This window comes from Hipposideros armiger, unplaced genomic scaffold (genome assembly GCF_001890085.2).
Source record: "Hipposideros armiger isolate ML-2016 unplaced genomic scaffold, ASM189008v1 scaffold_42, whole genome shotgun sequence".
In the NCBI taxonomy this organism is placed as follows: Eukaryota; Metazoa; Chordata; class Mammalia; order Chiroptera; family Hipposideridae; genus Hipposideros; species Hipposideros armiger.
This window is the reverse complement of record NW_017731392.1, coordinates 5360005-5387433: the sequence shown is the minus strand read 5'-3', so window position 1 is coordinate 5387433 and position 27429 is coordinate 5360005. Positions and strand designations below refer to the sequence as shown.

Genomic DNA, 27429 nt, shown 5'->3' with positions numbered 1-27429 from the left:
GGGAAGGGGTCTAGGCGGCAAAATAAGATCCCCTCCTCCCTTGGACCAGCAGCTGGGGCTGCGGGTGCCGGGTGCGCGCATCTAAGTGTGCTCATCCTCGGGTGTGTGTGTGTGTGTGTGTGTGTGTGTGTGTGTGTGTGTGTGTGTAGCCGGCGATCGTCGGGACCGGCAGGTGGAACCTTCGGCTACCTCCCCTCCGCCGCAGCCCCCTGCCCGCTCTCAGCGCCTTGTAGGTTCCACCTTTGAAACTGGACGCTGCTGGCAGCAGCCGCCAAGTGGTCGTCTGGAGGCGGGGGCGGGGAAGGGGTGTGTGGGGGAGGGCGGGGAGGAGTCTGGCCCTGGATGTGTGCTTTTCGATTGATGGATGACTGCCGGGTGGGAGCGAGCGTGCGGGTGTGAGTGTATGATTGTGTGTGTGTGTGTGTGTGTGTGTGTGTGTGTGTGTGTGCGCGCGCGCGCGCGGGGTGCGTGTGCGCGCGGCGCCTGCCCATTTTCCTCCTCACAGCAGTCAGTTGGGAGCTGGAGGGAGGGAGGGAGAGGCAGCCAGCGAGAAACCGGAGAGGAGAGGAGCGCCCTCCGCCCAAGGCGTCCTCCCTCCGTCTGCGCACAGGCGCTGTCGCTTGGCGGTGCAAGGTGCCTCCCAGCCCGCAAGGGCGCAGCGCACCAGCCTGCAGTCTCTTCGGTGGTTCTGCCCCGGGACCGCACCTGGAGGCCGCCCCTGACGGGGATGGTAAGCAGCTGCCGCCGTCTGGCACGCCAGAGGGACGCGGTGAGGGCACCATGGCGCTGACGCCCCAGAGGGGGTCCTCCGCGGGGCTGATTCGGCCCGAGCTCTGGCTGCTGCTTTGGGTAGCTGCGTGGCGCCTGGGTGCCACGGCGTGCCCCGCCCTCTGCACCTGCACCGGCACCACGGTGGATTGTCACGGCACGGGGCTGCAGGCCATACCCAAGAACATCCCACGGAACACCGAGCGCCTGTGAGTATGGCCCCCATCCCTAGCCCGCAGGGAGCCCGAGGTTGCCTTCCTACCCAGACGCAAGTCAGAGCTGTGGGTGGGGGCTGGACCGCTGGGACGGGGCTCCGCAGCCAGTAGACGAGTCACTGCCTGCCAGGGTCCTTCTCGAGCCAGGAGCCAGGAACGCCACTGTTTTCCTTTCCCGGGATTCAAAGGGCCCTCGGTGGGGCTGTCGGCTCCCACCCTCACACCTGCACCCTGCGCTCGGCACTGGCAGGCCCTTCCCACTGCGCCAGCACTTTATTCCTCCAGGGTGCCTGTGACTTGGTGCCAGAAAACCTTCCTGGCACCCAGGAGGGAAGCTCCTCACGCTTGCCAGGAACTACGACTCCTTTTGGACACATGGGTCTTGGGTTGTGTTCTGAACAGGATTTGTGGATGTGGGCTTTGAGGGTTTGCAGGCTTGTGATGGGTGGCAAGATGGGATGGAGTGGAAGTTTCTTGTCTCCCGCTTCCTCTCCATTGTTTGCCCCAGAGCTTTAAGAATTCCCTTGCAGGTGTCAGGCATTGGTCCCCCACCTCACTTTCAGCCATCCCCATCACCGACAGACAATGGGTTGTGAGGGATTTGGGTTTGGGGTTTGGGGTATGTTACATTCAGTACCCAGTGAGGGGTATGTGTGACCTGGACCAAGAGCCCCATGAATAATGCTGAGAGATCAGTAGCTTGGAGAGGGAGACATGAGGTTAAAGACATTGACCATGACAAGTCGTAAAAACACCATTTCTCCTCCCCTGTCCCTCACTTCTAAATTCTTGAGGAAACTCAGCCTTTTCTAGACCCACTGAGCTTTATAGGATGTGTGTGTGTGGATGGTTAGCATGTGTGTGTGTGTGTGTGTGTGTGTGTGTGTGTGTGTGTTTACAGACCTATATAATTTGTTTTCCCAGATTCCCTGCAGAATATGTGTCTGTGTGAATTCCTAGGGTAGTGGTGTCACTTCAGTGCGAGGCTGTGAGAGCCCCAGTACATGGGCTGTGAGTATATGTGTGTGTGTGTGTGCGCGCGCATGCGCGCGCGCACACAGATTTTGGTCACACGCAGGGCCTTTGTACTGCTTGCAGAGGTGATAGCCTCCGGGGATTTTTGAACTGGACTTTAGAGAAGGCTGTTGGCTCCTTTGAAACCTGCCGACTCCTTCTCCTCACACTCCTGGGCAACTGCAGTGGCTCTCAGGGAAGGAGTACATATTTCAATAACTTTTGAGCACATTCTCATGGCTCCCCACTGTTCAGAGGCAGAAACCTGACCCTGGGGAGAAGCTGTCTCCTGGATCAAAGTCCATACCAAGGTCAACAATTAGTGAGCACACGTTGCCCCACACTCTTCTTGGCTGAGTATGAAAAATTCCCGTGGAGGTTTCAGAGAATTTTTGCAATCTAGATGCAATCTAGATGGGAATCAGTGTGTGTGTGAGGGCATGTGTGGGGCTGGGAAAAGATGCTGGCATGGGAAGAGGTTGGATTAAACCGAGTTTGCGTGGGGCACCTGTATATTATCTTGTGTGGCCCTGGAGAAAAACTGAGGGTCAGAGATCTGTCCAAAGGAACCCTGAGGTTGCAGGGTCACCCTCAACACCTGTTTCCTCTGGACCTCATCTCTGTTCCTTGGTCATGTGCACAGAGCATTTCCCTTGCAGCTGTTACCTTGGTAGCAGCCTAGTCTCAGACACATTAGCCCCTCTCCTTTGCTTTTGGATTTGAATCTTGAAGTCATCTCATTCCTTGCTCTCTCTTTATCTTTAATATTGAGGAGAGTGTCTATTTTGACTTTCATGAACTCGTGAGCTCTTTTGTGATTAAAAGAGATACGTGTTACATTTCCTAGTGCAGAGGAAGGAGTTGACACTCCCACTGCCTAGGTTGGAGCCCCAGCTCTGTCAGTTATTTGCTGTGTGACCTTGGGCAAGTTACTTAACTTCTCTGAGCTTTAGTTGCTTTCTCAGAAAAATGGGGCTGCTAATACATAAAGTCTCTGGCTCTTGTGAGGACTGAAGATAAAGTGTGGTAAGTGCCTGGTACATTATGATACTCGCTAAGTGAGAGCCATTATTATGATAGGATCAGGACAAGACTCTCGTAATTTAATTCAGCAGATGTTTACAGAGCCAGGAACTGCCCTGGGTGCTGAAGCTCTAGGGGAGAGTGAGCAAGTCCCTGCCCTTAAGAGATGTATAGTCGAAAGGACGGGGCAGTGGACACCTAACTGTAAGCTCCTGGGAGAGGGCCAGGCCAGCAGTGTGATGACGCTGTCAGGGGGAACACTGGGGTGAGGAGACCTTTTCTGGGGTGAAAGGGCTTCTCAGATAGGCCGTTTTATCAGGGCACTTTGGAACCCAGTATTGGTTGGGCTGGATTTTGCCAAGCAGAGAAGGAAGGTAGTCAGACAGAGGGAACAAATGAGCAAAAGACCTGTAGGTGTGTGTCTGGCCTGCTGGGCGAATGGGCCAGCTTTGCCCTGGGGCTGAAATATGCTGTGTCCAGTGGGATGTGATGGGACTTGAGGCTAGGAAGGTTGGAAAGGGTCAGGTAGGCCTTTCTCTATCTAGATTTTTCCTTTCAGGGTTGGAATCTAGGGGTGAGTTATTGTGGGGGAGTGGGGCAAGGTCTGATCTTGGCTGTGTGCAAAACTACTCGGATTGGGAGAGGGTGTGGAAAGCAGAGGGAGCCTGCCTTTTCAACAGTCAGGCCACGCAAGAGCCATCTGAGAAGGAAAAGCACACCCTGAGAAGAGACCTTGGGGAGAGCCTAGGTGGATTCAAAATAACTGTGGCAAATGCTCTCTCTTGCTAATCAATATGAGCATCGTGCGGTATCAGAGCCTCAAACGGCAGCTTCTCCTGAAGCTGTGAAATTTTTATAGATTGCAGATGTGTATCTGCCTTTGGTTCCCTGTGCAGTTTCTACAGCAGCTCGCGAGGCCTGGCAACTTTATGATCATGTAGTCCATGACTCTGGGTCCAGATCTGTCGCCTTAAGTGGGAAGAAATTGTCATTGGTTTGCCGTGGGAACTTCTGGGAAGAGGCTGTGCAGGCCTCAGAGCTGTTGGTTCAGCCAGAGGGGCTGTGGGGCTGGTGGGCCGGGTAGGGAAGGGGTGCTAAATAATTCACTGCAATGAAACAATTAACATACTAAGTGAGGGTTGGGGGTATGCTGGAGGAGGCCTGGAAGCTTCGTCTCTTTGCAGAGTGCAGGCTCAGAGGGACTCAGCCATGGCCACTATTAATTGTCTTTTCTTCTTCTCAAGGACATTAACTTCCAGTTACAGTTTTTTTTTTTTGTTTTTTGTTTTTTTTTTAGTTAAAAAAGCTTTTGGGCTAGAGGATTCAGGATAGTGTGATAGGAGAGCAAGTGTGGACACCGCTTCTAGGCTTCACCCCAGGCCCTTTTATTCTAGGCGTGCCACAGATTCCCTTACGGGTGCAGAGAGGGTGAAGAGGCCTTAGGATGGAGCGGTAGGGCAGGGCCCTGGGAAGGCCTGCTGGTTTCGCCTCAGGCACAGCACATTCTGCTGCTCTTCAGGCCATGGGGACCTCCCTCCTGCCTCCGTTGCTATGTCCATTTGCTTTCTGGCCAGTTTATCTACTGCCCGAACTCCCTGCCTGCTGCAGAGACCTGTAGGGCCCATGCTTTCTCCTGGCTCGGCCCCCTGAGTCTGGAGGCCCCATTCAATGGGGCTGAGTGGTCATGCCCAAGGAAGACTGCCCAGGGAACCCCCAGGCTGATTGTCTGGGAGCCTGTTTGGAATTACAAACACTGATTGGATGGTGGCCATGGTGAGAGGAATCAGGGGGCCAGGTTGAAGCCATGTCTACCACTGGGGCCTGGGCTCCCTGAGCAGGACTCTGTAGTCTCCTGCAGAGTTGACACACACTGTGCACAGGGACTTGCCTCCTGGTAGGACTCTAGTCTCCAGTAGCAGGTGCTCCGGGCTTATTGCTGGGCTCTCAGTGACTGGCAGTGGGGCTCTAATGCTGTCATTCCATCCTCTCTGAGACCCAGTTTCCCCATCTGTAAAAGGGGATGATGACAGCTTTGTGGATTGATGGTAAAGATTAAGTGACCGGATGCATGGAGAAGGCCTGGCGACATGCTTGGCACATGGCTGGTGTTCTCCCATCCCTCAGCCTCTGGGAAGAGTGACACCTAAGACCTCATAAGACTTTGCCAGGAGTCATTCATGCTACGCAGGTGAAAATGCTTTGTGATTCAATTAGGTGATATTGTTATTTGAGAAGCTCAAGCTAAAGGTTTGAGGGTTCAGCAGGGGCAGGAGAGAGCTTGGGAGGTAAGCATTTGAGTGTTGGCCGTGCTTCAGGCTGATCTGGAGTCTGGCAGCTCCGGGTACTCCTTCCCTGTACCAGGCATCTCTGCTCCCATCCCCTGGGATTTGGGGACAGGGAGCAGGGCAGTGCTGTGCAGGGACTCTCTGCAGGGTGGACAGCATGATTGCTGCCTGGGTTTTTAGCCTCTCTGCCACTCAACAGCTGAGGGAGCTTGAGCAAATTATAGGGTTTAATTAATTCATTCAACTGATAGCTATCTATTGAATGTCTGAGTGTGCCGAGTGAATAGTGCCGGACAGAAACCAAAACCTCTCCTCTCTCTGAGTTTTTAGTCCAGCAGGGAAAATAGAGATGAATGACACAATATGGGAATAAACACGTAATTGCAAACTGCGATAAGTGCTCTGGAGAAAAGTGACTTCTCAGACCCCCCCCCCATTTTCTTGCCCATAAAGTGGGGATGATGACAGGACCTGCTTCAAAGGGTGGTTGTGAGCATTAACTGGCCTAATGCTGGGAGAAGCACTTTGCACCGGGCCTGGCACACAGTAAGTGCCCAATAAATGGTATTATTATTGTTATTAAGGTAACAGAGAATTGCAGGGATGTGAAAGGAACTGAATCCCAGCATGGCCACACTGCTCTCCTGTTCCTCACCAGCCCCGCCCCCATCCTCCGGGAACCCTGGAATACACGGAGTCAGGGCTGCCCCTTCCTTGGTGTCCCATCTCCGAGGCAGGAGGCTGGCTGGGGTGGCCCAGGCTGCCCGAGGCTGCCAGCAGGGGCGGCCGTACTCTTTTGGGGCCAGGCATGGGGAGTCGGGACAGGCAGCTCCCGCATTATTGGGAGCAGACGGGGAGCTTGGAGGAGTTGCCGCCTCCAGTTCTGTGCCGGCATTAGCAGCTCGGCAGGGCTCTTGCTTAATGGGATTTTCTTCCCAAATGCTGTAATTATCGCCATACAAATACTTATTACCCAGAGCAGATGACGGCCGGGTCTTGGGCTGTAGCCAGGGAGCTGGGCTGCGCTCAGGGGTGGAGAATTGGCTCTTCTTTTGCACGGAACTCTCGACCCCCTCCTCTCCTTTCTGGAACCCAGCCTGTGGCGCACAAACAGCTGTTGGGCACCTGCTGTGTGTGCAAAGTGTCTAGAGAGGTCCAGGGTGTGGCCCTGCTCCTCTGGGAGCTTGCGGTGTGGTGGGGAAAAAGGTCTGCCTGGGAAAGTACAAACGTGTAAGGATGTGCATAGGGACAGAGCACAGTGGCTACCAGCGCAGGCTTTGGTGTGAGAATGGCCCAGTTTGAATCCTGTCTCCATCAGCTACCACCCAAGAGATCTTGGGCAGCTTACTAGTGACTTGATTTTCTCATCTGTGAAATGGGACCAACCATAGCACTCCGTAGGGCTGTGAGTTCAAATGAAATAGTCCATGGAAAGGGGTTAGAATAACGCTGGCGTGTAGAAAAGACTGTCATTGTAGAAATGAGAGAGGAGGGAGCGATCCGGAGGAGGACTTGGACCCCGCAGTGACGGGGGAATGTGGGATTTCAGCAGGGTCCTGAAGGCTGGGAAGGACTTAGGTAAGTAGACAGGTTACATGAGGGCGGGAGACTCTGGGGGCGCTCAGGTGTGTGCCATGTATTTGGGGAGGAGAATGAGGACCTGACCCAGCTGATGGGGTGAACATTTGTGTTGGTGAGTCTTGAGGGAGGAGAGGAAAGTAATGGGGGGCACCAGGCCATGGGGCTGGGAAATGGGGAACCATCGGAGGGATGTGTGTAACACTTTATTAAAACTTTTTCTTTTTTTACTATTCTCAATTTTTTTTTTTACAATCTACAGGTTTGTGCAAACATCACCAGAATCCAATTTCAGAATATTTTCATTACCCAAAAGACCCCTTGTTCTCACTGTAACTTTTTATTTTGTTATAATTTCAAACTTACGGAAAAGTTGCAACAGAAGTATAAGGGACTCCTCTATATCTGTTATCCAGATTCAGTTGTTTATATTTTGCTCCATTTGCTTTATGATATATTGTACACACGCACATACACAAGTTTTTTCTGAACCGTTTCAGAATAATTTGGAGACATTGCTCCCCTTTTCCTCTAAATACTTCAGCTCATATTTTCTAAAAACAATAAGGCTATCAAAATCAGAAAACTTGGATACAATACTGCTATCTACTCATGTATACTCATGAGCTAATACTACACATGAATTCATGTATGAATTTCATCGGTTGTCCCAATAATATCTCTTATGGCTATTTATTTTTCCCCCCAGGCCCAGAATTCTGTTCAGGATCAAACACGACATTTACTTGTCATGCTCTTTAGTGTTTTAAAATTTGGACTAACTTCTCAGCCTTTCTTTGTTTTTCTTGAACTTGACCTTCCTGAAGAATACAGATCAGTTATTTTGCAGACTGTCCCACAGTTTGATTTCATCGGCTCTTTCCTCATGATCACATTCAGGTTATGCATTTTTGGCAGGAATGCTAAATAAGTGATGTTGTGCCCTTCTCAGTGGGTCATGTCAGAAGATACATGATGTCAATTTGTCCCAATATTGGTGATTTTAGTTTTAATCACTCGATGAATTGGTGCCGGCCAGGCTTTTCTACTGAAAAGTTACTGTTCCCCCTTTGTTATTAAGAAGTAATTTGTGGGGAGATGCTTTGAGGTGTAAATACCCTATTTCTCATCAAACTCTCATTCACTAGTTTTAACGCTCATTGATGAGAAATTTCTAACTCCACCATTTCTTCTCTATTAGTTGGCATTCTACCTTGAGAAAGAACTTTCCCTTCTCCTCCATCTGTTTGTCTGTCTGTTTATAAGTGTGGATTTGTGCATTATTTATTTTATTCTTTGGGTTATAGCGTATTATGATCATTATTTATTTCGATGTTCAGAGTGTCCTGTATTTAGCCAGTGGGAGCCCCTTCAAGCTGCTCCTGTGTTCTTTTGACAAGACCCTTTGAACACTTGTCCCCAGGGGTTTTGAGTGGAGCGTGACCAGTGCAAAATGGTGTTTTAAGACATTCTGTTGCCTGGCTTTGGTGTGGAGAATAAATGGAGGGAGAGACCAACTGGCAGTGGGGAGACAAGTTGGTTATGATGACTGTGATTTCTAGCTTTTCTATGACAGTGGTTTTGCTGTCATTGCTGTATTTTATTCTTTTTTAAAAAAAATAAAAAAACTTTTATTTTAAAATAATTTTACACTTATAGAAAAGTTGCAAAAATGGTACAGAGAGAGTCTCACATACCCACCACCCAGCTTCCCTTAATATCAACATCTTTCTTAACCATAGTATGATTATCAAAACTAAGAAATTAACATTGGTACAGTACTAAGCTAAGCTTTAGACTTTATTTGAATTTCACCAGTTTTTCCACTAATGTCCTTTTTCTTTTCCAGGATCCATTCAAGGATTGCACAATGAGTTTAATTGTCATTTCTCCTTACTCTCCTTCAATTTGTGACAGTTCCTTATTTTTTTCTTGCTTTTCATGACCTTGATGGTTTTGAAAAGTACTGGTCAGTTATTTTATAGAATGTTCCTGAGTTTGGGTTTGTCTGGTGTTTTTTCATGATTGGATTGACATGCATTTTTGGCAAGAATGCCACAGAGGTGATGTGCCCTTCTGAGAGAGCATCCTGTCAGAGTGTAGATGACACCAATATGTCTCATTGCTGGTTATATTAACATTGATTTCTTGGTTAAGATGGTGTTTGCTGGTTTTCTCCACTGTAATGTTACTATCTTTCCATTTGTAATTAATAAATATTTGGGGGGAGATACTTTGAGACTATGTAAGGTTCTTCTTGACCTCAAATTCTTACCTCCTAATTTTATTATTCATTAATGGATCTTGCTTGCAATCATTACTATTCAATTTTGATTTTTTGTTTCCCTCATTCCTTCTACATTCATTAATTGGAATTCTTTTGTAGGGAAGAGAATTTTATTCCTTTTTAAGACGGTGTATTGTTTGATGAGTACCTTGGGTTTTGAGTTTCCTAAGGGCAGAGACTAGGTCTCATATATCTTTGTGTCCCCTCATCTGGTGCACAGTAGGTGCTCAAAAAAAGTGTGCTAGATAAATTTTTTTGTTTTATTTTCTATAAATGTCTTGTAAGACATTTCATGGTTTTGATCTTTGCTTTAGAAAATATGGTCCTTGTGGTGGGCTAAATAATGGTCCCCAAAGCTGTCCATGTCCTAATCCCTGGAGCCTGTGAATATGTGACCCTATAAGGTAAAAGGGACTTTGCATATGTGATTGATTTAAGGGTCTTGGGATGGGAGATGATTCTGGATTATCTGGGTGGACCCAACATAATAACAACGATCCCTAAGAGGGAGGCAGGCAGGTCAGAGTCAGAGTCAGTAGTAGGAGATATGACGATGGAAGCAAGAGATTGGAGTGAAGCGAGGAAGGGGCCACAAGCCAATGAGTGCGGGCGACCTCTAGAAGCTGAAAAAAAGCAAGGAGATGGATTCTCTCCTAGAGCCTCTAGAAGGAATGCAGTCCTGCTACCAACTTGACTTTAGCCCAATGAGACTGATTTGGGACCTCTGATCTCCAGAACTGTAAGACAATAAGTTTGTGTTGTTTAAAGCCACCAAGTATATGTGTTGTTGTTGTTGTAGCAGCAGTAGGAAACTACTACAGTCCTCATAGGATTGGGAGGCTACTGCAGAGGCTGAGGCATGGGAGCAAACAGGTCTTGACCAAGGCAGAGAGAGCAAATGGGAAAGTCATGGGAGGGGGGACCCTAAGTCTCAAGACTGAGAGAATGATCTTGCAAGTAAAGTTGGGAAGAGCAGCTGATTCTGGAGAAGCCGTGCAACTGGCTTCTGCCTTTTTTGCTTGAATTGCCAATAAACAGCTACGTGAAAAAGCTGACCCTAGAGGTGGGAATAGGAGAGAACTACTGTGTAGAGTGTTCAGGCTGAAGAGACAGTTGGGAGGGCCTCCTAGGGAATCAGTGGAGCCCACAAAGGCAGTGGAAGAGCAACTTCAATGGGAATACAAATCTCCTGGGAAGCTGGTATAAAATGCAGACTCCCAGGCCCATCCCAGAGATGCTGACTCAACAGGTCGCTGGCAATTACTTTCCAGGTGATTTGGATATGGGAGGTGTCCAGACCATAATTTGAGCAACACCGCTTGGTGCTGGGGTTTCCTGGTGAGGAAGGTCTGTCCTTTAAAGACTCATGAGGCCTGCCTTTGGCCTCTGCCCACATGAAGAGGGCAGGAGGCTGGGAAGGCCACCAGGGAGGAGTTGAGAGGAGGCAGGAGGTGCCCCTGGCCTGTGTTTGACATGAGGAGCACTGATTTGAACCTGGATAATGAGTGGTTATTGCCAAACCAAGAAGGCGCTTGGAGATGGGGAGGAGGGTTGCCTGTGTGGACAGCAGCCAGTCTGCCTGAGGATGAGGGCCAAAGAAAGCTTCTGGAACTGTGATGGGATCACTGCAAAGCCAGGCAGAATGGTTTCCTGGGAGAAGTGAAAGGCGGAAGGCAGATGGTCAGGAGTGAGTAGGTGGTGAGAAAGTTTGCAGGAGGAGAGAACAAAGGAGCTCCAAGGGGTGTGGTTTGTAGCATAAGGGTAGGTGGACAGCAGTCTGCTTGGGACAGAGGGCAGGAGGCTGGGGGTGGGGTGGGCGCTGATTGTGGAAAGGAGGAGCCAGAGCCCTTGGGGATGGGGATGGAGGGGGAACCTGTGACAGGTCGGGGAAGAATTGAGTGGAGAGATATGAAGAGGGAGTGGTGATGGTGTCAATGGTCACCTTGTGCCAGTCTCCAGGGAGATGCATTATCCAAGTCCACCCTTTTATTCCTCATAACTGTCCTGTGAGAAAGGTATTACCACTGCTTTGCAGATGAGGAAAAAGTTCAAAGAGGTGGCACCATCTGCCCAGAGTCACAGATGGCTGGTAAGTAGTGCGCCCAGGGCCCCTGAATCTTGAGGCTCCAAGAGGTGTTTGCATTTTGTTTTTTTTAAATTTGATGACTGCTCCATGCATCTTAATAAGGCCTGGCTTCATTCATTCATTCATTCATTCATTTACAAAACCCCTGTCAGGGCTTAGCACTGGGGCTTAAAGGCAAGTTGGTCACAATTGATTCCTGCCTGTGCATGTTTATGGGGCGGACCCAAGTTTCAGGTTGGTATAGGAAGGGGGTGTCCAGCTTGCAGGGAGGGGGTGAGCAGAGCTGGGGGATGCAGGGCGGTGGTGTTGCAGCCAGAGGTCCATGTCAGGAATTAGTTGGTGGGCAGCCTCTCAGAGGCTTGGGGTGGGCAGTGAGTGGAAAGCAGCTGGCAGGCATATACAGAGAGGCCTGGGGGCTGGCAGTGGGGCTGTGACTGCAGGGTTGTGGTTGGGGGTGGGCCTCAGACTTGGGAAAGGGGTTGGCAAGAGAAAAGCTGGGGCTCAGTAGCTAAGGGACTGGGGTGCAGTTTGCGCCTCAGAACAGAATATACCATGGAGCTGGGGTTAAGAGCATGGCCCTGCCCACCTTATACCCGTTAGGATGGCTACTATAAAAAAAATCAGAAATAACAAGTGGTGGTGAGGATGTGGAGAAACTGGAACTGTTGTGCACTGTTGGCGGGGCTATAAAATGGTGCCACTACTATGGAAAACAGTATGATTCCTCAAAAAATTAAACAGAATTACCATTTGATCCAGCAAGTCCACTCCTGGGTGGACTTACCCAAAAGAATTGAGAACAATGTCTCAGAGATACTTGTACACACATGTTCATAGCAGCATTATTCACAATGAGTAAAGCAGGGAACCAACCCAAGTGTCCACTGATGGATGAGCGGATAAACAAAATGTGGTGGAACATACAATGGAATAGCGTTCAGCCTTAAAAGGGAAAGAAATTCTGACATATGCTACAACACGGTTGAACCTTGAGGACCTTAAGAACATCATGCTGAATGAAATAAGCCAGCCACAAAAACACTGCATGATTCCATTTATAGGAGGTACCTAGAGAACTCAAATTCATAGAAACATAGTAGAATGGTGGTTGCCAGTGGCTGGGGGGAAGGAGAAATGAGGAGTTAGTACTTAATTGGTACAGAATTTCGGTTTTTCAAGATGAAAAAGTTCTGGGGATTTGTTATACAACAACGTGAATATACTTAACACTACTTGACTATGCACTTAAATAATGGTAAATTTTGTTATGTGTATTTTACCACAGTTAAATAGGAGAGAGAGAGAGAGAGAGAGAGAGAGCGAGCGAGCGCTGGGCCCTGAAGTCAGACGTGCCAATGTGTTCAAGTTTTACCTCCTTAACCAGCTTCTATTATGAGGCTCCAATGAGCTGGCTTGGTTGTGATACTGTAGATATTGTTAGTACTCAAGCCAAGGAAACAAGATGGTTCCTAGGAGCTGAGGCAGAGCGGGACAGGTAGGAAACATGCCCTGGCTGGGCCTCTGGACTATCACACGGTTGAGGACTGTCCTATCCCTGGGGTTGGTGCTGGGCCTATGGGCTCCGCTGGAGGGTTGGACGAGCCTCTGGATGATGACCTGCTGAGGCCTGAGGACTGTGGGGAAGGCTCAGATGGTTGGTGGGAGCATGTGTCAGGCTTTGGCCGCCATATGCCAGAACGAGCCTGGACTACAATAATGAGAAAAAACTGACAATCTGTGTCTTCAAGGAGCTTATAATCTGATTATTCAAGGGCTGAGACATCAGTGAAGGAAGTACCCAAATCCATATAAAATTGCCCCTGATTTGCGTTGCAGAGGAGAAGGTTGGGGTGCTCTGTGGGCCTGTGCCAGGGAGGTCTGACCAACTGGAAGGAAAAGTTGGAGTGAGTTCGGCAAAGAGGAAGGAAGGGGCATTGCAGGCAGAGGGAATGGCGAGTTCAAAGGCTCTGCCCCAGGAGGGAGCGAATCAGAACGGGGTGTGGGGCAGGCCACGCGGCCTTGTCTTGTTGTTCGCGGTAAGATTTTTGTCTTGATTCCAAGAGCGGTGGGGATGCATTGAAGGGCTTGAGTGGGGAGTGACATGACCAGATTTGCATCTTGAAAAGATCACTCTGCCTGTGGCTTGGAGAACAGATTGGAGGGGAGCCAGAGGGAAAGTGGGGAGCTCAGGGAGGGGCTCTGCACGGCTCCAGGAACAATGATGGAGGTGTGGGCGCACAGCAGCTGGCCTGCAGGTTGGGGTGTTTGGCCTCAGCTGTGGGCCTGGCTGGGTAGGGAAGTTCTTCCTCCCCTCAGTCCTCCGGCTGACTCTGCAGACACTCAGCAGTGTGGATTTGGCCAGGCTAAGATTTTAAAGAACACAGCCAAGGTGTGCAATCCCCTAGTCCAGAGGCCTGGCTCAGTCACAGGCAGAGTGTGGGTGTTTATTTTTTGGAGACTCAACAGGAAGGGATTTGGAGGGCAGCCCAAGCTTCCCCGTCACCACTGCAGCCCTGGGCCTCTGTGGGAATGTTCTGGTTCCTCAGGGAACCAGCACCCGTAGTGACTGGAGCGCTAGGGTAAGAAATGCTTGTGAGGTGTGTGGAGCCCCCGGAACACCCTGCAAGGGGCCCAGGGTGTTTATTCCTGCAGCTCTAGGAAATCCGAGGGGTTTTTTTGGTTTATCACAAACACCCAGATGCTGGGGATCAGATTCTTGTTTCCTGAGAGGATTCAAGAAATCCTGTGTGTTTTGTTTTGTCCTCAGTAACTTTGCTGCAGAGGATTTTCTCCCAAATCTTTTACTACCGAGGTTTTCCTTTTAGGTGAGGACCACACAGGAAGTGATGGAAATCAGGGCTATTTGCCACCCGAGTGTATTTCCTTCTGGGGGACAAGGATGGGTACAGACCCATCACTTTTGGAAGAGAGAGAACCATCTTAGGGCATCTTCCCTGGGCCTTGGTGTCCTGAGCCCTGTAGGGCCTGAGAGTTGGCCCCTTCCTCTCCAGCATGGCCCTGCCAGTCCAGTACCAGTCCGAATTGAGCCTCTGGCACCACTCTCCTGGTGCAGCCATGGTCCTTGAGGAAAACAACAATAATAGTACTCATAGTGAACATAATCGCAGCAGGTAATACTGATACAGAGAGCACTGCTCTTGGTGCTTTAGAAATATTAAGTCATTTAAACCTCATCACATCTCTAGAAGGTGGGCACACTTGTTATCCTCATTTTATAAATAGGGACACTGAGGCACAGAGAAGGTAAGCTACGTGTCTAAGGTCACACAGCTAGTAATGGTGGTGTAGGAATTTGAATCCGGGCAGTTTGGCTCCAAAGCCCAAGCTCTTAGCCCCTAAGAATACCCTTAGCTCAGGCAAGTGGGGAGCTCCCTGATCTTGCCGCTTAGGCTGAACACATGGTCTTATTACAGGCCCTCAGAGTTTCCTATCCTAAGCCTCCAACTTGTTTCTCAGCTCATATCCATCAACATGAGGGATCATGAGGTAGGGGAAAGAACATGGACTCACACTGGCTTGGGTTTGACCCTGGCCCCTCCACTTATTGGCTGTGTGGTGCTGGACAAATGGACTAGCCAATCTGTGCCTTAGTTTCCTTATCAGCGAGATGGAGAGAACGTGGCTCACCTTGTGGGTTACTGTGAGGGTGAAATGACATGAAGCATGCTTGGCGTTAGTTAGGCTCAGAGTCTGCACACAGGAGGTGCCAATCAGAAGTGGTGGACGTGAGCTCTGGCGGCAAGAGCCCAGGGTAGCTCTGGATCTGGGGTTCTTCCTGAGAAAGAACTGCCACAGAGGGCCCACCCCACTCGGATACTCTGGCTGCAAAGGTCTTAAGGTCGCAGCAGCTTCTTCCGTTTTCCCCAGGCAGCTTCTTGGGGAGCCATGGCAACACTCAAGGACCACCTGTTGGAGGAATCAGGCGCTGGAGAAAAACAACCTCCTTGCTCCATTCCTCCTCACCTCTGCTGAGGGTTTGAGGGGAAGTGGCTGGCCCAGGTTGGAAACTAGATCCTGGTGGGCCGCCCTGCTGAAGGGGAGAGAGCAGGCTACCCAGTGGAGGTCATTTTCTCAGCCTAAGTGGTGATAATGCCTCCTCAAGCAGCAGCCCTCGGACCTGGGAGCCTAATGAGAGCTGCCTCTGCCTTGCAGGCTGCCTTCCGGAGGGCTCTCCCCTGAGAGGAGACACTCAGCTCTGGAGTTAGAGAGCGAGGCTGATGGGGGGAGATTGGGGGGCTTGGGCTTCCATGGACATTCTTGCCCGGAAGCCACCAGCAGGGCCTCCCAGAGAGGCTGTGTTTGCTCTGCTGTCTGCCCATTGTCCTCTTCTGCTTTGCCTGTCCCATGTCTTTTCTCAAGTGGGGGTGGAGTGGGGTGCAGAACTGATGGTGGGCTAAAAAAATGCATCCCGGAGTCTGCACAGTGGGGTCGGGTGCAAAAGGTTAAGAAGAGGGGCATGTAAATGTGAAATGTCATCACAAGTCCCTGTGAGCTCTCTACCCGCCCCCTGCCCACCTGATGGGAATCCCGTCCTCAGGGTTTCCTGAGCTCCATGTTGGGCTGTGCCTTGTTCAGACAAGTCTTAGCGTTTGTCTTTGCCTCTGTTTTGCTGTCTGTGAAATGAATAATTATTGTAGTCATGGTTTTGTTCTCATGGTTGCCATGAGAAGGAATGAGCCAATGATTGTAAAATCCATCCGCTTTTTCATGATGTTTGATTGAGTAATTCTATGTCTAGGAATGTATTTCTCCCAGATGCCCACAAACTTTATGCAGTACTGTTTATAATGGAAGAATATCAAAAACAGCCCAGGTGTTCCAGTAAGAGGGAATCCGGGAACACCTGAGGAACTTGATCTATCCAAATGAAGGGACACTTCACGGCCAGTCAGAACCATAAGTGGGGAAAAAACAAGGTGTGACATCGTAGGAGTGCATACCATTTACGTGTCATGCATCCTCGTGCCCTCAAAACCTTGCAGAACGCTTCACAAATAGTGAAGTCTTCAAAAAGTATTTTTTGAATTATCTCAGCTGTATGCAAACTATAGCCAAAGGAAACAGGCATGGGAGAAAATACTCCAGAATGGTAACGTGGGTCACTTCTGGGTGATGAGTTTATGTATGCTTTTAATTTTTACCTTGAGTCTTTAGGAAATGAACAAAATTCAATAATATGCATATATGACTCTTACTTTTAAATGCAATAACTTGAATATTAATGGTGGCTTATACAAATATAGATGCCTTTCTAAAAAATTCAAACAGTGCAGGAAAGGATAAAAAAGAACCTGAAGTCAGCTCGAGTCTCACCATGCCGCAGCTACAGGCAGACAGCCTCCAGCCAGCTCATCCTGCACATATGCCTGTGTCATTGCGCGTGTGAGTTTTCACAGAAGAGGGCTCATAGAGCACAAGTGTCTCGTAACCCTTTCCCCATATGCTATAGCGCGGACAGCTTTCCTTGTCGATATAAACTGACCTGTACCATTTAACAGGCTGCATAGTATTTGGTTTCACGGATGTGCTGAAAGTCATCTAGGCATTGCTCTGTCGATGTCCATTTAAGTTGAACATTTTGCTCTTAGAATCAGTGCAGACATATCTTTGTAATCAAAAAATTAAAACAACCAAAAATTCCTGTGGTTTTGGGTTTGGGGATGAAAGTTTCAGTAAGATGGCTCCAGTTACATTGCGGAAGGAGCAGACTGGGGAGCTGCACAAGTGAGGTTCAGAGGTGGCTGTTTCAGGGGAGAATATTTAGTTCAATATAAAAATACCTTTCCATTGGAAAGAGCCCGTCTCGCAGGGAGAAGGCGTCCTCTCAGCATTTGGGGTGGCAGGTGGCTCAGTCTGGAGCTCTCACCAATGGCCCCGTTACCTTGGAGAGGCCTTGAGCCCCTTATGAGACTCTGTTAGAAAGGACATGAGGAGCAGGGAATGAGTTTTTCCAGCTGCTCCTAAGGATCAGGAGCCAGGGGCAGGGGAAGGGCAGAGAGAGTGATGAGTTGAGTAAATTATTGGCTTGTCAACTTGGGGAGGCAGCTTGGCCTGACAGAAGAAGCCTGGGCTCTGGGATGAGACGGCCGCAGTCCAGATCCCTGCTCTGTCATGTACCAGCTGGTGACCCCAGGAAGGCACCTAGCTTCTTTGAGCTACTCTGCCCTCATCTGTAAGATGGGCACAGTAACTACTTTCCAGCCTGATGTGAGAATGTGCACAAAGCTGTTTCTGGAAACTAACATGTTGTTCTTAGTGGATGCAATTCTAGAACGTCATCCAGGCCAAACACACTTCATAAACAGTTTTAGGAAAGGGAACGTGCTGTTTTTCAAAGTAGCTTGGATTTGGTAAGTGAGGAGACTGGGTTGCAGGTGACCGTGGTGTGTGTGTGTGTGTGTGTGTGTGTGAGAGAGAGAGAGGGGGGGGGGAGAGAGGGAGAGATGGGGGCAGTTAGGTTGTTGCCAAGCATGTGGGTGACTGTGACAGTGGAGAGAAAGAGGGGGAAGCATAGAGGCTGTAAACTTGGAGCTGCCACAGGGAGACGGGTTAGATGTGGCGTGGACAGCTGGGTTTGGAGTGAGGTCCAAGTGAGATTCTGCTGCGTGTGGTTCAGTGGAAGAACTTTCTTGGGAGTGGAGTGTCTGACTTGGGAGTGGAGTGTCTGACTCAGGAGGAGCTTGCCTTCCTGAGGCTACACTGGCTCCCTGTGAACGGGAGTGGCCCCTCAAAGCCTAGAGAGCTTCCCTGGGAGGCTGGGTGGGGAGGTGGGGCCAGATGGCTTGTCAGGCGGGACCAGGTCTGGAGGCCTCACTGGCTTCCTGTCTGTCCTCTGCTTGTTTCTCAGGCCCTCTGTGATTGGCTCTCCCTTCCCCCACCTGCCCCCTCACCCCTACCCTCAGCCTGTGTCCTACCCAGCTCCCCCCGATACTCCGGGCGTTCTCCTTCCCTGGAATGTCTGTCTGCTCTGTACTTCTTACTGAGCAGATCTGCCCTGTCCTTTAGGCCTCAGCTTGAGCCCCCCTTCCTCAGTCCTCATAAAAGGCATGGCCCACCCTGCTGTCTCCTGTTCAGAAGATGGACGGCTTGTAGGAACCAGCGCCACCAGATAATAACATTGGTGTCCCCAAAGGGGCCCTTTCCAACCGCAGGCCGTGCTGCTTACTTGTTTATGCCTCATTAGAATTTTATGAGGCAGACACAGTTATTACCCCCATTTTATAGATGAGGAAACTGAGGCTTAGCAAGGATTCCACCTGAATAGCCTCTAATTGGCTCATTTCTAAAATCTTTCCTGTGTGAATGTCTCATCTCTCCAACGAGACTGAGCTCAGTCAGGGTCAAAACCCCGTGTTGGGTTTTGTAGCACTCCCAGCAGTGAGCCGTGCCCGGTGTGCTCCGGCTGGGGGGACATCTGCTGCAAAGAGGCCCTTGGGGGCCTCTTGGGGGTCTTGAGGCTTAGCTGGGACACACTCAGCCCCGTTGGTCAGATGACAGGTTTGAGCCAGGTGGAGACAGAGCCCGGAGCTGAGCCCCTGGCCTGGGGGCCCAGCGTGCACATCTCACCACTTCCTCTCTCCTTTTATCCACCAGGGAACTTAATGGCAACAACATCACTCGGATCCATAAGAACGACTTTGCGGGGCTCAAGCAGCTGCGGGTGCTGTGAGTATGGGGTGCTGTCCCCCCCACTCATAACCTCTTCCTGCTCCTGACCCTCAGCAATGGCCTTGTGGGTCCCTGGCTGTGGGTTGTAGGGTTGTAGGACTCCCTGTGGAGTCAGTCGTGGGACACCCTGAGGTGGGTGGGGTGGAAGTGATGGTGAGTCCTGACCCGGAGCCGTCAGTTCTCCCGCATGGCTGAAAAATTGGGCAAGGCACAGTTACCCGTGGTCGCCGCCTGGCAGGACCTGTGCCAGGCAGATGGGGCTGTCTCATCTACAGGTTGCCTCCTGGGGTGAGGGAAGACCAAGTGACCATGAGAAATCTTTAGGCCTCTGTCTTAGTCTGCTTAGGCAGCTGTAACAAAATACCAGAGACTGGGTGGCTTAAACAACAGAAGTTCTGGAGGCTAAAAGTCTAAGATTGAGGTGCCATCAGGGTTGGTTTGTAGTGAGGTCTCCCTTCCTGGCCACCTTCTTGCTGAGTCCTCATATGGCCTTTCCTCTGCGTGGGCTCAGAAAGAGACTCTGGTATCTCTTCTTATCAAGACACCAGCCCTATCAGATTAGGGCGCCATCCTTATGACCTCGTTTAAACTTAATTGCCTCCCTAAAGGCCTGATCTCCAAATACAGTCACATTGGGGGCTAGGTTTTCAACACGAATTTTGAGGGGTACGCAATTCAGTCTATAGCAGTCTCCGTAACTCTTTTTGAACTGGTGCCCCAGAAGACTCCCCAGCAAGGGGCTACCCCTGACTTTAGAGAGCAGGTAAGGGAGCAGGTGAGGACAGAGGTGACTTCCCTCTGGAGCGCCTGACAGCGGCAGATGTTGAAGGTGGTGGGCATGGCTCTATTGAATGTGGCCACTAGCCAGCAAAGGAGCCACTTGTGGCACCTCCTTTGTCAGGCTGGGCAAGGGTGAGGAGTGAGGGGTGTGTGTGTTTATTCCTTTATCGCTCCTTCTCTGCTGACTTTGGGATGGAGAGGGCAGTCTGACATGCATGCATTCTGATATAGTCAACATCAGACAATCATAGGGTCCCTCACCCCATCCTCCTGGGTAGTGCAAGCGTCCTGGGGCCTTAGTTCTTTCAGAACCATTGGCTTTGCAGCTTTGGAGGACCTTGTGGCTGACCCTCTCTGGGGTCAGAGCTATCAATGGCTGGGAAGGGGTCTCTGCTGCTCCAGAACCCACTGACCTCTGGTCCTGTCCCAGGCTCCAGGAATCTCTTCCGAGCCTAAGGAAGCCCTCTCTCCCTCCTCCTGGCATGTCCCCTCTTCCCCTCCCAGGTCTCCAGTGGGAGCTCCTCAATAGCGTAGGCTTTTGGAAACAAAGTGAAGGAAAAGAAGTGTGCCCCCTGCCCTGTCCCAAATCTCATCTGAGGTCCATGTGGGAGCACATATGCCACCTGCTTGAGAGTGGAGTGGGGAAAATGCAGGGAGAAAAACATGCTTGACAACTGCAAAAATGATCATGCAATAGGCAATCTGTTGGTGAAAACTGCTGCCCACCAGCTGGACACTCTGGGTTTCAGTGCACGTTGGCAGTGAGGAGGTGCAGAGTCCCATGGAGCCAGGTGGTTCAGCTGGCAGCAGATGGGGCCAGGTGGAGTGAAGTACTGGCGGAGGGGGTGTCGTCTGCCAACTGCAGAGTATGTTTGCTGCCTGTGTGGGCTTTGCCCAGTTGGCACAGGCGGCCCTCCCCCGCCACCCGCCGCCACTAGCCCATCCTCCTTGCTCTGCCCCTTGGAAACATGCCCTCTGGGCCAAAGGAGGGCACGTGCGCCAGCAGCCCAGAGCCAGCCCCTGTTGCTTGCTGCTGGGGTCCGGGCTTCCCCGGGCATGCCTTGGGAGTGATGACCTGGTGCTCTGGTGCCCTGTGGCCTTCTGTCATACAGGTGGCTTCAGGGGAACCAGCATGGGGCCGGGGCTGGAAAAGAATCTTGCTGTCAGGGCTGAGCGTGCTGAGGAGCCCCTGGTGAGAATTTGCAAAGTTGTGAGTCAATTTTGTTGATTCAGGCCAGGACTCAAAGTCTGCATGCATGTCGGGCACTGCTCCTGCTTCACTCCCCGTGCCAGCTGTTTCTAGGTGTCCTTGTCCAACATCCCGTAGCTGTCCTTTTCTCTTTGCTTCCCCAGGCAGCTGATGGAGAACCAGATTGGAGTGGTGGAACGAGGGGCTTTTGATGACATGAAGGAGCTGGAGCGGCTGTGAGTATCCGTGGGTGCAGTCTCAGGGAGGCGGAGAGGGCTGGGCCTGAGGGGACACATGCGGGCCGAGCCTGGTGGCACGGAGGGAGTGCTCAGGGACAGGACTGCACACCCCCAGGAGCTGCTGCAGCTGTGCAAGTGGTCACAGCATCATTATGAGATCATGGCACAGAGAAAGCGGGAGAGTGTCCTCACCCCACATTTCTAAATGCAGCTATCTTTGTTTTTTCCCCTGAAAATACTTTATAGCAAAAAATCCACACAGTACAGAGGAAGTGAGATCTTCCTATAATCTCATGCTCCAGGCATAACCACTGTTCATTGATTCCTGTGGCCTTAAGGAAGCATTGGTTGCCCAGGGGACCATCAGGGAAGCCCCAGGGGCCATCTAAGGGGCCATGTCTTGGGTGCTCAGGGCCACAGGACAGAAACCAAAAGGTGGAGAGGTCTCTGATTTGCATGGCTTGTTCCTTACAGGGCTTTTGAGTTTGAAAATGGGCCTTCATCAATTTTCGTGTCTCGGATTGGCAATAAAAGAAAAGAAAAAGGCATGTGGTATAGGTGAGGTGGGGTGTGGGCTCTCACATGCAGGGTGGTCACCAAGCTCATTTTTCTGCAAAGTGGTTTGGCTGTAGGTGTCAAGAATCCTAAAGTTCGTGTCCTATGAACCAGAAATAATCAGAGACATGGTCGAAAATTTATATATCAGGATACTTATTACACATAAAAAACTATAATAAAATACAATAAAAAATTAGGAACGAGCCCTTCTGGTGGAGACATAAGATATAAAATCACACTTTGGAAGAACAATTAAGGCCATGGGAATGGACTCACAACATAATGCTAAGTGGGAAAAGGCAGGAAGTGACGTTTGTGTAAATAAAATCAACTTGTATGAGTACAGAATAGAGGAGGAGGGAAATAATTGAGAATATTAACTCTCATTGCATTGAGCAGTGGAATAACAGGTAACTTTAATTTTATTCTTTGTGCTTTTATTTTTTTATGGGTTTTCTTACAATGAGTTTATAATTATAATTATAGCTACTCCTGATTGCTTTACTCTATGTCAGGCACAAAGACAAGCTCTCCCTTCCCCCGAATTTAATCCTTGAAACACCATTGGGTCAGTGGTACCTTACAGATGAGGAACAGAGGTGCACAGAAGTTAAGGCACTTGCCTTATTAAGTGATTATTAAGTGATTACATGCAGGAGAGGGGATTAGAACCTGGGCCATTTTGCCTCCAAAGCCTGAGCTCTTAATGACTATGTCCTAACACCTTACTTTTCTCCTTTATATCAAAGAAAATAAGGTATTAAATAAAAGGGAAAGGATATAGTTGTGTCATTGCCTTCCCACAGCCTGGAGGAAATTCAAGGCGATCTTTCTTTGTCCTTCCTCAGCCAGGCCTAAAACAGAGTGATAAGGGGTGACCGGTTAGCTCAGTTGGTTAGAGCGTGGTGCTGATAGCACCAAGGTTGCTGGTTTGATCCCAGCATGGGCCACTGTGAGCTGCGCCCTCCCTAAAAGAGTCAGCTATGCCATTGTAGCATGAAAGCAATGTGTAACCAATGACCATGCTGTTCCCCAATAAAATTTAAAAAACAAAACACAAAAAACAGAGCAATAAGGAGTCCACAGTTAAACAGATGTTTAGCCCTGTGTTTGTTTTCTTTAAAGGGCTCAGAACAAAACACATGCTCATGACCTGGCTATGATTTGGACCTAACCCATGCCGGCTTCAGCTCTGGTGCTGCCATGCCCTCGAGGAGGAGAAATGGTGGGCAGGGGTCCAGACATGACTCCGTGGCCCACGTCACGCCTGCTGCTGCCACCCAAAGCTAGGCAGGGCCCCTCCTTTTTGAGTCATGACTTAGCACCACGGAACTTGTCCCTTCTGTCCCTTTCTAGTTCCTTTCTTTGTGACTGCTCTGTCCCCGGGGACAATCAGTGCTTGCTAGGATCGCAGGGTGGCTGGTACCTTCTCCCCTGACTTGTTGGAGCCGGTGGTGGGTCAGTTAATCATAAAAGTTGGATAGTGTGGAGAGTCAGAAACACCATACGTATTCTGAGCATTTCATGTTAAATTAAAACACATAAATGGGCATTAATTGACCCTCTCCCCCCTTCCCCACTTTTTTTTGCCAAGGCCTTTCTTTTTATTATGAAATGCTAATTGGAGTTCCTTATTGTTGTTCTTGCCTAAACCACACACATCTAGTTTGCTTATGATTTTTGGTTGTGGTTTCTTTACGGTGGAGTGAGATTTTTAAAAGGCCCTTGGAAGCACTCCGGGTGGAGAATTCTGAATTTCTTTCATGACCCTCCTGCCCCCCGCCAGTCTTTAGGGAATCCAACAGCCCTTTAATTAGCAGCTTTCCTTTTATTGACTCTTTTTAAAGCATTCAGCTAGTTTTCATAGAGACAACTCTTTTCACACTGGTATTTTGTTCATTTAGGTAACAGTTAATTAAATTATATCATTATAATTATGAGTACCTCTGGCTAAACAGGTTTGGGAACAGACATAACTGGTTCTTGTAAGCAGTTAGAAGCTTGAGTGCAGGCCCAGGAGCTTGCGGTCCTGTCGGCCGCGAGGATCCGTGTGCCATGGGCGTCTGTCGGTCTGATGTTAGGAGGGGGCGGAGTGCTCAGGCATCCTCAGCTGGCTGAGTGGGGGTCTGTGTATGATGTGGAGGCAGCCAGGATGGGGAGCAGGGAAAGGCAGGCTTCAGAACCCCATCTCTACCCCCCAGAGGTGACTTGGGTGAATTACTCACCTCTGGATATCCTACTTCCCTCAGTTATCAAATAGACAACGCAACAGAGTCAACAAATATATCCTGAGCACCTACTAAGAGCCAAGCTATGTGGCGTGATGGTGGTGGTGAAACCTTCCCCAAGGGGTTATTGCAAGAAAGAGACAGGAGGGTATGTGCCTGAATGTAAGGCCTTGTCTTACTCAAGAGAAAGAAACCCGCTTTCCCTCCGATGGTGAGGTAATGCCTATGAGACATTTGTCCCCATGCCTGGCACATAGTGAAGGCTTCTAAGGACTGGTAGCCACTATTGCTATTGTTATTCTTAATGGCTTACAGGCCCCTCACCATGCTGAGCCCCTCCTTTGATTTTATACTTTAAACTAGCTATTGAATCCCTTTTCTTCTTAAGTGTTTTTCAGAAATCGAAGCTGGAAAAATGAGAAAGTCTTGGGGGAAACAAAACAAAAACCAATGCCTACCAGGCAGTGTAAATACAGGATTAATTTATTGTATGAGGTTAAGGAACTTGGAGCCATTTGATATCTACTCCTGTTGCTTTAAGGATTCTGCTTGGTGGTCCCCCTTTTTTTTTTCCAAGGTAGTGATGTGTTTCCCTAGGAGCTGGCCCTTTAAAGTACACTTCTTCCGGCTGGTCTAAAGTTGTGGTTCTAATTGTCTGTATGTTGCTGGAAAATTGTACCTGTCTCACATAGCTGATAAGGGATGGCCTCCTATGAGGTAACCACAGACAGTTACGGCTGGCCAGGTAGAGTTACGTTTCTTCCTCCCTCCCAGCAAAAGAAGGCTTTGCGAATTTGGTTTATTGTTGTTTAGAACTGTTACAGGAGATGGTTGTGTGAAACTCATACTGTGCTGTGTAGACCAGAGTGCAGGGGCTGCATTTTACACCAGTGCTTCTCCAACTTTGATGCACACACAGATTACTTGGGGATCTTGTTGAAATGTAGATTCTGATTCAACAGGTCTGGGATAGAGCCTGAGATGTTGCAGCTCTTACCAATTCCCAGGTGATGCCCCTGCAGGTGGTCCAACAGACCACAGTGTGAGTACAAGGTTCCATAGTTTAGGTGTCACACACTCTAACTCTAAATCCTAGAGTTAGAGGATTAGCTGCCTAATAGTCGCAGGGATGTAAAGTGAAGCATAGGGAATATAGTCAATAATATTGTTATAACAACGTATGGTGTCAGGCGGGTACTAGACTTATCGGGATGATCACTTTGGAAGTTATATACATGTCTAGTTACTATGCTGTACACCTGAAACTAATAGAATATTGAGTATCAACTGTAATTGAAAAAAAAAGAGAATAAGTTGCCTAAGGTGGCAAGATGAGTCTGGTTAAACTTCTTAGGATAAGTCCTGGTTCTTTCTGTGTTATGTCTTCTCACCAGGCCACATCCCAGAACCAGAATTCCCACTCCTGCCTGTGTTTATAATACCGAAAAGTTGTCTGTTCACCAATAAAGGAATTAAGAATGATGAACATACTATTCAGTCCCTAAAAATAAAGGAGTCGCTCTTTATTGTCTGGCAAGTAAAGACACTCACAAATTGTTGAGTCAGAAAAATGCAGGTGGCCAAATACTTTTTCTTCTATTGTTTGAGGCTTAAAAAAAAATTACGCATGCATTTTCATAAATAATGAAAAAATCAATAAAGCTGTTTTCATTTTGAAATAAAGCAGACAATAAAAGATAAGTCGCTATTGGGCCAAATGTGGATGAAAGCAATAAAGACTCAGAACCAGTGGCCAGCCCGACCCCATTAGGATATATCTCACATTTCAGATGTAGTCAGATATCCAGCTCACAAACTGAGATAATACTTGAATCAGTGCCTTATAAATTACAAAGAGCCTTGCAAATGTAAAGTGATGACGAACATGGGAGGAAATAACGGGAGGAAAGATCTTTTATTTATTGACCGCCCCTCCACATGTCAGGTCCTTGGCGAGGGGCTTTCACAGACAATCTGCCCAAGTGTTGGATGGTAGAACCCCCACTTTATAAACGAAGAAACCGAGGCCCAGAGAAGGTGATTTTCCTGGGGTTACTTAGTGACCCTGTGAGGATTTGAGCCCTGGGCCCTCCGAGTGAATCCAGTGCTTTCTGAAAAGTCCTTTGAATTTCCTGGACAGCGAGGCAATTTCCAACTCGTTCTCTCTTCCCTTTTGCAGACGACTGAACCGGAACCAGCTGCACATGGTACCAGAACTGCTGTTCCAGAATAACCAGGCTCTGTCGAGGCTGTGAGTGACACCCCGGGGCCAGAAAGCTCTCTCTGCACCCTTATCCCTCACCCTGTGGGAGGCACAGTGTTTGGTCAGCGGGGTCTGGACTTTCCTGTGACCATGACCCCCATGCTCTTCACCTGGCAGGAATTGCTCAGGGGATCGAAGGCCAGGACCCTTCCGTAGTAAGGTGCTGTGTGGGAGTATTTCTCTATGGCAAAGCATTCGACAGAATCCACAGTTCACCCAGTTCCATGTGCTGTCTCTGACAGTGTGAGTGCAGAGATGTTCTGAGGGTGGACACGCTTATCGACCTTGAGGCCTGACTTTATAGCAGCGGTTCTCAACCTTTCACAGGGGTCGCCTAAGACCATCGGAAAACACATATTTTCGATGGTCTTAGGAACCGAGACACCGCTCCTCTATCCATCTCCAGGCCCACATGCAGATACGCCCACATATGAGTACCCGGTGACTCCTGTGAGGATCGTTCGACCCCCAAAAGGGTCACGACCCACAGGTTGAGAACCGCTGCTTTATAGGGAGGACCAGTCCTATGCATCTCTCACTGCCTTTGGTAACCTGCCTTGGGTCGAATTTTCATTCATTCAACCAAGCCCTTCTTGGACCTATTTCTATTTTCAGCTTGGGGTAATGAGGTCTGTAAGCTTATTAATTGCAGGGTAATGTCATATTTTTATTTGCTGTAAACATACTTCTTTCAAGTTTTAAGGGTAGTGGATAATTCTGCTGCTCCACGATTTGCCAAATGTGTCTGTAATTGTTCTATCATGTCATTCATTCCGTGAGAGCTTGGGTTGGACAGGACCTTAGGGATTATCTAAGAATTCTCTTCCACAGCTCCTTAGCGAATGGTCCTTCGGTCTTCGCTTCGCTACATCTAGTGATAAGGAGTTCACCACCTCCCTGGCAATCAATTCCATTATGGGACAGATCTGTATGTTAGAAACATTTTCTTACTTTTGAGCACTGACTGCTTTCTAATAATTGTGTTTTTCCTAGCTTTGCTTTCTGTAAGTACCTAAAACAATTACATGCTCTTGTTAGATTTTTGGTGGGTCATCAGGTTTTTGAATTTTGAGTTGGGAGCTTTTTAAGCCCTCTTAGTTGTTATTAACAACCTGAAAAACCACTGCATGTCCAGTAAAGTACTGTGTGAGATGCTGGGGCTGCCGGTTCTCCCCTGAAGAAGCTTATAGGACAGTCCTTCCATGGGGGAGGAAGCAATAAGTGATG

At 49.2% G+C, this 27429-nt stretch overlaps 1 protein-coding gene across 1 annotated transcript in view; it reads left to right on the top strand.

Annotated features, from left to right (window-relative positions):
* Positions 1–534: 534 nt before the first annotated feature.
* The window catches only part of SLIT1 (slit guidance ligand 1), a 185517-nt gene continuing 158622 nt past the window's right edge, over positions 535–27429 (top strand). The window contains exons 1-4 of the mRNA XM_019639006.1: positions 535–977; positions 18871–18942; positions 21079–21150; positions 26119–26190. Of these exons, the coding sequence (XP_019494551.1) occupies positions 781–977; positions 18871–18942; positions 21079–21150; positions 26119–26190 (413 nt within the window). The 5' untranslated portion in view covers positions 535–780. The remainder of the gene's footprint in view (positions 978–18870; positions 18943–21078; positions 21151–26118; positions 26191–27429) is intronic.